At 41.1% G+C, this 11,539-nt stretch overlaps 2 protein-coding genes across 3 annotated transcripts; one reads left to right on the forward strand and one right to left on the reverse strand.

The window, feature by feature from the left end:
- The first annotated feature begins 19 nt into the window (after positions 1-19).
- Positions 20-2,442, forward strand: LOC132175922 (pentatricopeptide repeat-containing protein At5g46580, chloroplastic). Its single transcript, XM_059588018.1, has one exon. The coding sequence runs from the start codon at positions 110-112 to the stop codon at positions 2,249-2,251; it is 2,142 nt and encodes a 713-aa protein (XP_059444001.1). The 5' UTR covers positions 20-109; the 3' UTR covers positions 2,252-2,442.
- Positions 2,443-2,829: 387 nt separating this feature from the next.
- Positions 2,830-11,173, reverse strand: LOC132173314 (protein phosphatase 2C 29). Of its 2 annotated transcripts, XM_059584775.1 has the most exons (4): positions 8,834-11,166; positions 5,821-5,934; positions 4,180-4,444; positions 2,830-3,502 (listed from the first exon to the last, which is right to left on the reverse strand). In XM_059584775.1, the coding sequence occupies exons 1-4, from the start codon at positions 10,754-10,756 to the stop codon at positions 3,378-3,380; spliced, it is 2,427 nt and encodes an 808-aa protein (XP_059440758.1). In that variant the 5' UTR covers positions 10,757-11,166; the 3' UTR covers positions 2,830-3,377. The 2 variants fall into 2 exon arrangements, with proteins under 2 accessions (XP_059440758.1, XP_059440759.1); XM_059584776.1 differs by lacking the exon at positions 2,830-3,502 and having other exon boundaries at positions 4,357-4,444; positions 5,796-5,934; positions 8,834-11,173.
- Between the last annotated feature and the right edge of the window lie 366 nt (positions 11,174-11,539).

Here is an 11,539-nt window from a genome sequence, read left to right on the forward strand (position 1 = left end):
TATTAGTTGGATTCGGATAAGGTATACAAAAATATCCTGAAAAACGTCTATACTTGAGAGTATTGAGTTAAGCATACTCCCTCTCTCTCTCTCTCTCTGCCTCTCTGCAATGGCTACTGCTTTGTCTACGGCTCTAGATGTCCATTTTACAGGGCATCTCTCAGACACAAAGAGACCCATTATCTTCAACTCTCCACACAGACAACACAGAGTGAGGAGAGTTACCATTTTGTGCAGCTCTTCCAAATCTCCCCCAAAGGTGTCTCCAAATTTGATAGACCCAAACCACAAAAACCCATCTTTATCTGAGCAACTCAAGCCTCTATCCACAACCACCCTCTCTGAACCTTCCAAGGACCAAACCCAGCTCTTGTCCAAGCCAAAGTCCACCTGGGTTAACCCCACCAAGCCCAAACGCTCCGTGCTCTCCCATCAGCGGCAGAAACGCTCTTCTTACTCGTACAATCCTCAAATCAAAGAGCTCAGGCAGTTTGCCCAGAGGCTCAATGACTCTGACAACTCTGAAGTTGCTTTCTTGGCCGCTCTTCAGGAAATCCCTCACCCACCCACCAGAGAAAACGCGCTTTTGATACTCAACAGCTTGAGGCCATGGCAGAAAACCCATTTGTTCTTCAAATGGATCAAGACCCAAAATTTGTTTCCCCTGGAAACTATATTCTACAATGTCACAATGAAATCTTTGAGGTTTGGAAGGCAGCTTCAGCTCATGGAGGACCTTGCCCATGAGATGATTAGCAATGAGATTAAGCTTGATAATATCACATACTCCACCATTATTACTTGTGCCAAAAAGTGCCATCATTTCGATAAGGCTGTGGAGTGGTTTGAGAGGATGTACAAGACTGGTTTGATACCTGATGAGGTGACATACTCAGCTATTCTAGATGTGTATGCCAAATTGGGCAGGGTTGAGGAAGTGGTAAATTTGTACGAGAGAGGGAGGGCTACTGGGTGGATACCTGACCATGTTACCTTCTCTGTTTTGGGGAAGATGTTTGGTGAATCTGGGGACTATGATGGTATTAGGTATGTGTTGCAAGAGATGAGGTCTCTTGGTGTGCAGCCTAATTTGGTTGTGTATAATACATTGTTAGAGGCAATGGGGAAGGCTGGAAAGCCTGGTTTAGCTAGGAGTTTATTCGAGGAAATGGTCGAATCCGGGTTAACCCCGAGCGAGAAAACGTTAACTGCACTTGTTAAGATTTATGGCAAGGCAAGGTGGGCTCGAGATGCTTTGGAATTGTGGGAGAAAATTAGGTCGAACGGGTGGCCGATGGATTTGATTTTGTATAATACATTGTTGAATATGTGTGCAGACCTTGCATTGGAGGAAGAGGCTGAGAGGCTGTTCGAGGACATGAAGAGTTTGGAGAATCGCAGGCCGGATAGTTGGAGTTACACAGCAATGCTTAATATATATGGGAGTGGAGGGAAAGTTGATAAGGCAATGGAGGTGTTTGAAGAAATGTCTCAGTTGGGTGTTGAGCTCAATGTAATGGGCTGCACTTGTTTGATTCAGTGCTTGGGTAAGGCTAAGAGGATTGATGATTTGGTTAGGGTTTTTGGTGTTTCAGTTGAAAAAGGGGTTAAGCCGGACGATAGGCTTTGCGGATGCCTCCTTTCTGTTGTGTCCTTGTGTGAGGTAGATGAGGACATTGGTAAGGTTCTTGCCTGTTTGCAGCGAGCTAACCCAAAGTTGTTTGTCCTTGTGGAATTGGTAACAGAAGAGAAGACTGGTTTTGAAACTGTCAAGGAAGAGTTTAGGGGTATTCTCAGTGAAACTGCAGTCGAAGCCCGGAGACCCTTCTGTAATTGCTTCATTGATATCTGTAGAAGTAGAAAGCTTCACGAGAGAGCTCATGAATTGCTCTACTTGGGAACCCTATATGGGTTGTACCCAGGTTTGCACAACAAGACTGTAGATGTGTGGTGCTTGGATGTTCGGTCCCTGTCTGTTGGTGCAGCTGAGACTGCGCTGGAAGAGTGGATGGGGACTTTGTCCAAGATTGTTCAGCGCAAGGAGGAATTGCCAGAATTACTTTTAGCTCAAACAGGTACAGGAACTCACAAATTCTCTCAAGGACTGGCCAATTCCTTCGCTTCTCATGTCAAGAAACTTGATGCACCATTCAGACAGAGTGAAGATAAAGTTGGTTGCTTTGTGGCAACTCGAGAAGAATTAGTGTCGTGGGTGCAGTCACGGATTCCATCTCCTGCTGTTGCAGCGTAGATGTGAACCAACTGTAATTACTGAGGCAATAATAGCTTTCCTCATTCCTTAATATGTTAATAGTTGTAATTCACATTTTTGAACTTAGCTTTTATTATTGCAAACCTTATACTTATCCTGCTTTAGAGTTTTGAATGGAACATTGATCTTATCTTGATCTCATAACAGACGGGATGGTTTCATTGGCTTTAGTTGCTCTGAAATTCCTTCAATAATTGTTGCTTTTCAAGATGCAGGGCAGAAGTGATTTTACATTCCTCTTTTTTTTTCTTTTTTTTTTTTTTTTTTTTTGTTAAGATAAAGATTTCATTTAAAAATAAATAAAATATACAAATAAGGGTTAGGGATGGCTAAATTTGAGTCTCATGATAACAACCCCTTTGACTTTAATCCACATGTCTACATTCTTCTTGATATACATTGCCATACAAATAAATGCACACTTTGGGGGTTCTTTGGGAGCAATTTCACCCATGAGACAAGCTCCCTAGTGAACAACTTGTGATAATTGTGCTCAAAAGTGAATTCTTCATTGTAGGAATGTTTTCATAAGCACAAGCCACACAAGGATTTCAATAAATTTCCAACTCAGTAACCTGCTTTGCTGAAAATCCACCTCAAAACTATAGCTGCTCATTTTTGACAAGGGAGTGCTCAAGTTCAGTAAGTAAATTTGTAACCCACCAATTTACAACCACAATTTTCTTGGCTCTGGCACGGAAGAAAAAAGAAAAGCACAAATTAATGGGAAAAGCCTCCACCTATGCAAAATTTCTCTAGAAGGTAGAAAGACAAAAACATGGAAAGAAAACAAAAAAGAATCCCCTTTTCCCCTACAGATCATTTCCCTACAATCCCCATCTACAGATACCCTTTTTTCTCCTTGAACCAAATTTTCTTGGCTCCTACTTAAAACCTTGATGAATATCTAACATTAGCCTTTTGCCATTATCATCCCGGATTCCCTCTATTAGCTGTATTTTTATACTGTGCAACGATTAAAAACTAATGAGACCCAATAAAAATGGGCCATTTGTGAATCTTCTGAGACCGCTTGCATGTAGCTCTAGTTGAAAATTGAGACTGCTATTTCTTGTATAGAGTAGATCGCTTGTGTATGAAGGTTTCAGAGGTACTTTCCCGATGACTTCCAAATTCTTCCTTCAAGTGATATAATCATAACAGTAACATCATCATGGTACTTTCTGCGGTCTCCCTGCGGGATGTCCAGTAATTCATGTAAATCCATTCCTGCAAATAAAATCACCTCAAGTTTAAAATCTCGAAATGATATAAAACAGCGCAAGAAAGACCAGTAGCCACCTAAACATATGCATTTGCATAAACCTCTGATCTTTATAACAATGGTTTTACCAAACATAACAAGTCTTACAACTCTATTTCTTTGCTCTTCTAATGAAATTGAAAAGTATTCATTAGAAAAATCAATACTTTCACTTTTTGATGGATATTCTTAAAGACTCAGATCCTCAAATTAAAAGTTCAGATTGATCCTTTTGACCCTGGGAAAATCAAATTGGATCCAAGAATTTCAGGCACAATTTATGAATGCTAGCTATAGCCATGATACACATTCTTATATTCCAGGTTGAAAGCACTAAAGAGTGAAAAGGGTTAAAAAACTTTATGCAAAAGTGCAACTTTACACAGTTTATACACAAGATCAGCATGCAGTGATGAGTCTAGTTACTTTCCATGTAAAGCGTCCACTCTGATTAGTATTTCAGATACTAGAATCTTAAGTTGGGTTTAGGTTTAGTAGAATTGAGCTGAGTTGTAGGGTCTTACATTGACATCATACAACTTTTCTACTAATTCTTGCACCATTTCATAAACCATCATATGATCTATAGAGCAGTGTCTGCTTAAAAAATGAGAAGATTTTAAATGGTAGAAAAATGACATACCAGCTTTTTTGGCTGCACGGTTAAGAAGCTCCTCTATCAAATGTTGTGCAGGATCTCCATCGGGGAACTTCTCCATGAAACTCTCAACATGTGAAACCACTTCCTGATTACTCAGATACTGATACAGACCATCAGATGAGAGCACTAAGAACTGATCCCCAGGACAAAGTCTATGGTGCCAAAGAGAAGGCAAGCAGGATATGTAAGGTGCAGTACCAATGTACTCGTTCCGAAACATTTCCAACAGTGCATCATTCAATTTAGGCTGCACCAGCATGGACATCACATTATTTTGCAAGTCTAGATTCCTATAACATGATACATCCAAAAACAACCATACATGGAAAGCTTCATCCAGTAGACATAACAGGCAAGCATAATTCTTTTGGCTGCACATGCAAGTTAGTATGCTTATACCACCAGCAAAATAATTTCCATTTTAATTGAATTGAATCATACAACACATGATTTTTTGCGTAGAATGCACACATTACATATGTGCGTCATCAATTCTGACCTTGTACAACATGAAGCAGTTAAAGACGCATTAATCAAGCAACATAGTGGTGGATGCGCTTGCTAGAGATGGATCTGGTGAGAGCAAAGAAGCTTGCTAAAGATGGATCACTCCACTAACAAACAATTTTGTTTCACACCACAGGATATCAGCAGATGTGAAAAACATCAAACCCAAATATCAAAACAGAATACATTATTATGTTCATATATATATATATATATATATATATGATAAGTAATGTTGTATATAACAAAAGAATATATTATGTTCATATTTGTTGTCTTCCCAGCCCCATTCCCCCAAACCCCCACCCAACCCTGCCTCCCTGACAAGGGAAGTATGTATAGGTTGGTCATTTGCCAGATTCAAAGTGTAGTTCCTCTGAAATTAAAAAAAAAAAAAAAGGATTTAAAAGCTCTTTGTTTTTACTCAATTGGAAAACTCTACTCTTCAAGGCTTCATTGCACCTCAAAAATATACATATGCATATAAGAACATATACGTAGATATTCTAATGTAGTGGAAGCACAAACTTGGAATATTCTGAGTTTAGATCAGAATACATATGTTAGAGATTATTAATTACAATATGGGGTCTCAAGAATTGTAAAACATATCAAAATCCATGATTTTCTGTAATTATTTTTTTGTACTGGTGATAAAATGGAATCATATGTAGTTAAATAGCTCAAATCCTGCCCAGATCTTCAAACATATACATGAACAAGTTATTGTTGTTGACACAAAAAGTTCATACATATAGAAACACAAGGATTTATTCTGTAAAGATACATTACAAAGAAAATGCAAATAGTTTAAAGAAACAATATGATATGTGATTTGACAACTATATGTACATTTCTCTTCTTTCTAGAAGAGCGAGTCTCATCAACATGCCATAATTGCCTTAAAAAAAGATGAGTATGCAGTCATCATTATTAAAACACATCAGAGGAAGCACTAATTATGAACTGTTTGATGTTTCTGTGATGCAGACAACAGTGCCACAAAACAAATTTCCCAACAGAATGATTTTAGAAGGGGAAATTTTTTTTGATAAGTAATTTTAGAAGGGAAATTTTTTAAGGTAAATTACCAAGAATAACAATAAATCAGAGAACCTGTTTCAGAAATCCTGCTCCAAACGCTCTGGTAACCTTAAGGCGACCTTTTACTCTATCATTGACGATGCAATGTTTGTCATCTGGGTGCTCATTCTTTATTCTTAGGATTTCCTGCACCATGGAGACAGAAATGATTAGCAAATCTGAGCAACTATGCATCAATGTCAATGTGTCATGACTAGAAAACTTAAGAAGAGTAATACCAATCATAATTACTAACAAAAAAAATAATAATTATGGGAAATTTAAACAAGCATGAAAAGCAGAACACCCAAACATTCATCAACAAGAGAACAAAAGCAAACACATGGGAGTGAAAAAATTATCAAAATTCTTGATTTAAACGGCCCCAAACCGCTCAAAGTTGACAGAGCATTACAAAATAATGTACTTCCATTGCCGCATGGAATAAATGTGTAACAGTCTGGGAATCTGCAATAAGCATGGGGCTGACTCAGTAGTTGAAAACAATGCCATGACAAAAACAGTCATGCATTAGGTCTGTACTAAGCAGTATTGAGGAAAAGAGAGATTCTGCAAAATTTACCACATAAACATACATCATCATACACCACGTGTATGGGAAACAAGGAAGTGGGAAATGAAACACCCCCCCCTAAAAAAAAAAAAAAAAAAAAAAATGAGTAGAAGTACAGCATTAAAGGCTTGCATGTTTACACCTACAGAAATACTAAAGTCATGTCGAGAACAACAGTACAAAAGCTACCACATTAATAAAACCTACTAGGGGAAGATTAAACCGTCCACATGAGATGAATCATTGTTACTAAAAAACTTATCAGCTTAGAAGGGATATGCACTGAAAAAAGATTCAGCTTCATGTAGCATGAACTCGAAAAGGTGACTCAATCTCAACAGTTCAGCTATGTAGATTTAGTTGCAGCACAGGGAGGCACCTAATGTGCAAAACTCTCTCTAATTCAACCCTTAAGTTAAGCGGCAACAAAAGTTCAATGAAATAGAAACTTAACTCCATGACCCAAGCGTCTCTAGCTTGAAGACGCACCAATCAAGTAAATGACCAATTTTAAGCTATGCAACCAGCTTGATCACACCCTCAAAAGACATAACTACAGCCCAAAAGTAAAAGTACCAGTAGGCACCGCAAACAAATGGAGAAAATATCACTATTATTCTGACTTTGGAGAAAACATAGTTTTAATAAATAATTATTTTTTTATAAGTAACAAAACCCACCCAATACTGCTCCCAGTGTAAAGTCTCAAGCCCATACAAAACCCCAGGAAGAAAAGAAAGATCTAATGAAGTACAAGTTCAGCAGATCTTAAGACACTACCAAAATATGTACATCAATTGAGCCATAGACCAAGCACAATTTGCATATTAATTAACATAAACGCATCAAAACCATATCCACAATTAAACATCTGACAATCTGACATTACCTACGAAAAAAGTAACTTATGAGGAAGCTTCTGCATATCTTCTTTGTTTAAGAATAAATGGATTAGTGACAACATGCATAAAGACAAATGACAAAAGCAAGTAAAGAAGGGACAAGGAAAAGGAAGCTTCCTCAGATCTTCCAGTGTCACCAGTGAAAGAAGACTCATAAAACATCATTTTGGAATGCATGCCCCTGTTCTATTAAAGCTTTAATATCTTATTTCTCACAATTTTCTTTACAAAAGAAAAAAACAAAAACAATTTCTAAATCAGATACTCCATTGCAGATCACAAAGAGACTGGGATTTTGTTTCACTTTAACATGGTATTGGAAGTTTTAAGGACTATAGACATGAATAACAAAAATAAGATTCAGACACTCTCTTCACTTCAATATATTGACATTCGTAGGCAACAGAGGTTCTATGTGGCAATACAAAATGGAGACCATCTAAGAAGAACAATGTATGATGACAAATGACCAACGAATCTGCTTCAACCCAACTCACTGCACAAAATATTTTGCACAAGCTGGCCAGAGTAAGCACCTTATGAGGTTTGCCTTACTTTCTTCTCTCTTAAAGGTCCACAAACAGAGGCAATACAACACAAAAACTTTAAATACCTACTATGCATATTAGTAAGTCCTAAAAAGCATTGACCTACTATGCATATTAATTATTTGGCCATAGTTAAAGATGATAGTACTGGCTATTAGTATGTCTAATGGAATGTCCCTCAGCCTGTCAGAATCTGGTAACACAACTTATCATAGAGCAGATATGGCCTAAGATCAGGATGCATGAAGCATGATGCTAAAAATTTTAAGGGTAAACAACTTAAAAATCAAGAGAGACTAGAATATGATCAAATAAAAGGGTCAAGTCCTTTTGGGACCGATTGAGTACTGATGTACAATTCTTCAGTAGCAAAGGTTGCTTCATGGAAAATCTAAAGAGTTATTTCCATCTCCCATCACAAAATTAACATTGCCAAAGATCTAAAATGGCACCAACAACAGAGAGATTAATCTCTTAGATACTCTTTGTTCTGTTCAACAAACCATTAATAACCAGAAGACATCACAAGTTTCAACCCCCACAAAAACCAAGAATTACTAGAGGGCTATGGATAGTGGTCCCGCAATTCACAGACTCAGCAAAAAAATGGGACAAATGCATGTGACCTGTGCCTGGAGGGAAAGTCTTAAAAACCTTTTTATAATAAATTGTCATGGGTATCTCGTCATATAACTGATTGAAGCTATAAGTGACACTCGAAGAGTTTGTTATATGAATTCTGAAGTCTGTATTTTTCCCAGTACCAACTCCCCTGGCACAACAAGAGTCCATATATATCTAAGCCTGCAGGTCACAGGGACTCCGAGCTTGTACACCAATGTGAAAACAGAGCAAAAAGTTATGTAGCCACACGATTCCATAGAATACAAGCAAAGCGAACAGCAGGTTCACGGAGAATTTCAACAGTAACGGATCAAATCTTAGTATTGACAGCAAAAAAATAAATAAAAACTAAGATCCCAGCACATAAAATTAAAAAATTTCCAGAATTCAAAACTTACATCTTCGATGCTCGTGCTGTGATCAGTAGAGAGCTGCAAAGCCGCCAATCTCATTTCTTGAGCAGGAGCCCTGCACGGCACCTTAATTGCCTTTTCACCAACAGCTGAGGACTCCTCAATTATACCCTCCTTGCTTGACCCATTGTCCCCCTGCTCTTTCGACTTCGTTACACTCGAACCAACCTCTTGCGGTTCATACTGCGCAACAATAGCCCTGCTATCACCCACATTCATCACATACACATCCTCGTCCCTCATTAACACAACCAACAAACACGAACCCATCAATGCAAGCTCCGGATTCGTATCAAGAACCTTATCTGTCAGATCCAAATATGAGAGCTCAGTCAATTCGAGAGCCCGAGACAATGCCCCCAAAACCATTGTATGATCCACTGGCCCCTCCTTCCGCTTCCTCCCACTCCTCAAAGACCTCTCCTCCACTCTATTCTCAACCTCAACCTTCTCTTTCTCCTCCAACCAAAACCTCCAAGGGAACAACTTCCGGCCATGACCCTCCTTGTGCTTTGACAACCCTTGCTTCAATTTCGACAATAATAGCCACCGTCTACTCACCGCCGAGCCCCCATTGCTCACGCTAAGCGCATCATCCACAGAAAACGCAAACCTATCCGACCCCGAAAGATCCAACCCGTCTTCCGGGTCATCCTCCGCTAGAAATTCCCAAAGCCTCCGCCTCCTGACTTCCGTCCCCGCCTCCCCCTCCGATTGAAAAGTCACTCTCTTTGCCGATCCTCTTTCACTAGGAACTGCGTTCGGCAAATTCAAATCATTCTGATTTCCGCCAGAGTTTTCCACAGATGGGTCACTCTCTAAAGCTACGTTTAATTCATTCTCGTTACTACTATTATCATTAACATTAGCGCTACCACTATTGTTGTTATTATTACTATTACTATTAATATTACTAGCTTCCTCTGATTCTTCTTCAATTTCCCAAAACAAGCCCTGGAGCTCATTGTACACAGCGCGATAGAGATTACCCATCAAGAACTCCGGCGCATCGGGTCCATTGAACCCGTCGTAAATCCCCACGAAGAGCCACCCCTGCTCCTCCGAAACGACCACGTGCACACGATCCTCTCCGGCCTTCCCAAGCGCCCACTGCACGTGCTCGCTCTCGTTCCTTTGCTCCTCCGAGCACTCGTCCCCAGCCGCTGGCGGGCCTCCTTCCTTGCGCCCCACAAAATTGAGCACCGGCACCACCCATGGCCGCTTCTTCTCCGACAGGTTCCGGTAGAAGGCCTTCCGAATCCCCGAAATGCCCCTCTTCTTCCTCCTCTTCACGTATGGGCCACCAAGCGGCGCCGAGAACGGCACTGGCCCACCGCCGGGATCTGCCGCCCCAGCGTCGAGCGGGCCAGAGAGCGCCCCGCGCTCTATTGGACCCGAGAGGAAGAATCCGCCCCGCTCCATCGGCCCTGACGGGTCACAACCGCCACGTGGCACCGGCTGCAGAGGGAGCGCGCAAAACGACGACGTGCTTTCGAAGCCATTCACAATACTCCCCCTCACTCCTCCGCCAGCAGGGCCAGCGCTCACAGCCTCAGTGGCATCGTCGTAAATGTTGTCCAACTGGAGGACAGTTCTGGGAGTGGAGCTATTCGCGCTGACAGAGGCTCCGGAAATGGCCTTGAACCCGGTGGCCTCCACTAATCCGGGTCGAGCCCTGGTCCCGGGCGGGTCGTGAGAGGGAGAGAAGCGGAGTGAGCTGGAGGGCGAGATGAAGCGATCGGAGTGAGTCGGAGAGAGAAACCTGGCGGAGGATCGAACGTAGCAGAAGGAGTGGCCTAGGGTTTCGTCCAACGGCTCCGAGGCCGCGAAAACCACCTCCGCCTGGCTCCGCTCCGCCTGGTTGCTCGGCCTGAAGCACGACAACAGGCTCGACACCCCGTTTCCCATCACATTTGACGTTCTCTCCCGTTTGGCTCTCAAGAAAATCACCCAACTCTATTATCCGGCAGAGTCCGAAGCAAAGAACCAAAAAAAAAAAAAAAAAAAAAAAAAAATTCCTAGTCTTATTATATTATATTTGAAAAGACTCACTGGCCTGGTTTTATAGAGAGAGAAAGTGTATGTCTCCCTCCCTCTCTCTCCCTCACTCTCACTCTCTCTCTAGAAATACATTTCTTTTGTTTTGTGTTTTTTGTTTTCGGTTGTGTGCGGTTGTTGGCTCTTGGTCGACGGTTACACCTGGCCTTTTAGGAAGGACAGGGACACGTAGGATGCCAGGCGGGTGGTGTGTGGGGCCCAGGGAAGGCTAATTTGACGACTTTGGTGCCGGGGGGGATTTGAAATAACTGAGACCCCCCCCTCCACCCGGCCACCCCCCCTGTGGGATTTTGCTTTAAGGAAAGCGAAAAGGGTCAATGAGGAAAACCGAGGAGGGATTGAAGGGTTGTCTTGTAGGGGTGCTTTTGTCCTTTTCCTTGTTAGGAGGTGTGGGGGGACTTTTTGCTTGGGGGCCGATCCCAAGGCCCATCTAGTGGAGGCCCTGCTAATCATGCAACCCAATTACAATTTTGCCCCTTTACAATTGTTTCATTTCATATTCAAAGGGCGGGCGATTGATGGTCATATATAACTGTTCTTGCATTAAATTCGATCATATCTGTCGATAGTTTGAAGTCTTCTTGTGTTGTATTAAAAACATTAATAGACTATGTCGGTTTTGTCTTTCTCAAG

This window comes from Corylus avellana, chromosome ca3, assembly GCF_901000735.1.
Source record: "Corylus avellana chromosome ca3, CavTom2PMs-1.0".
Lineage (NCBI taxonomy): Eukaryota > Viridiplantae > Streptophyta > Magnoliopsida > Fagales > Betulaceae > Corylus > Corylus avellana.

Excerpts from the sequence above, each read along its gene's own strand:
- LOC132173314 (XM_059584775.1), bottom strand. The coding sequence starts at position 10,756 with ATGGGAAACGGGGTGTCGAGCCTGTTGTCGTGCTTCAGGCCGAGCAAC. Across the intron at positions 4,445-5,820 it reads GAGCAGGATTTCTGAAACAG|CCTAAATTGAATGATGCACT; the intron begins GTTCTCTGATTT and ends ATGCTGGTGCAG. Across the intron at positions 3,503-4,179 it reads CCGTGCAGCCAAAAAAGCTG|GAATGGATTTACATGAATTA; the intron begins GTATGTCATTTT and ends TTTTATTTGCAG.
- LOC132175922 (XM_059588018.1), top strand. The coding sequence starts at position 110 with ATGGCTACTGCTTTGTCTACGGCTCTAGATGTCCATTTTACAGGGCAT.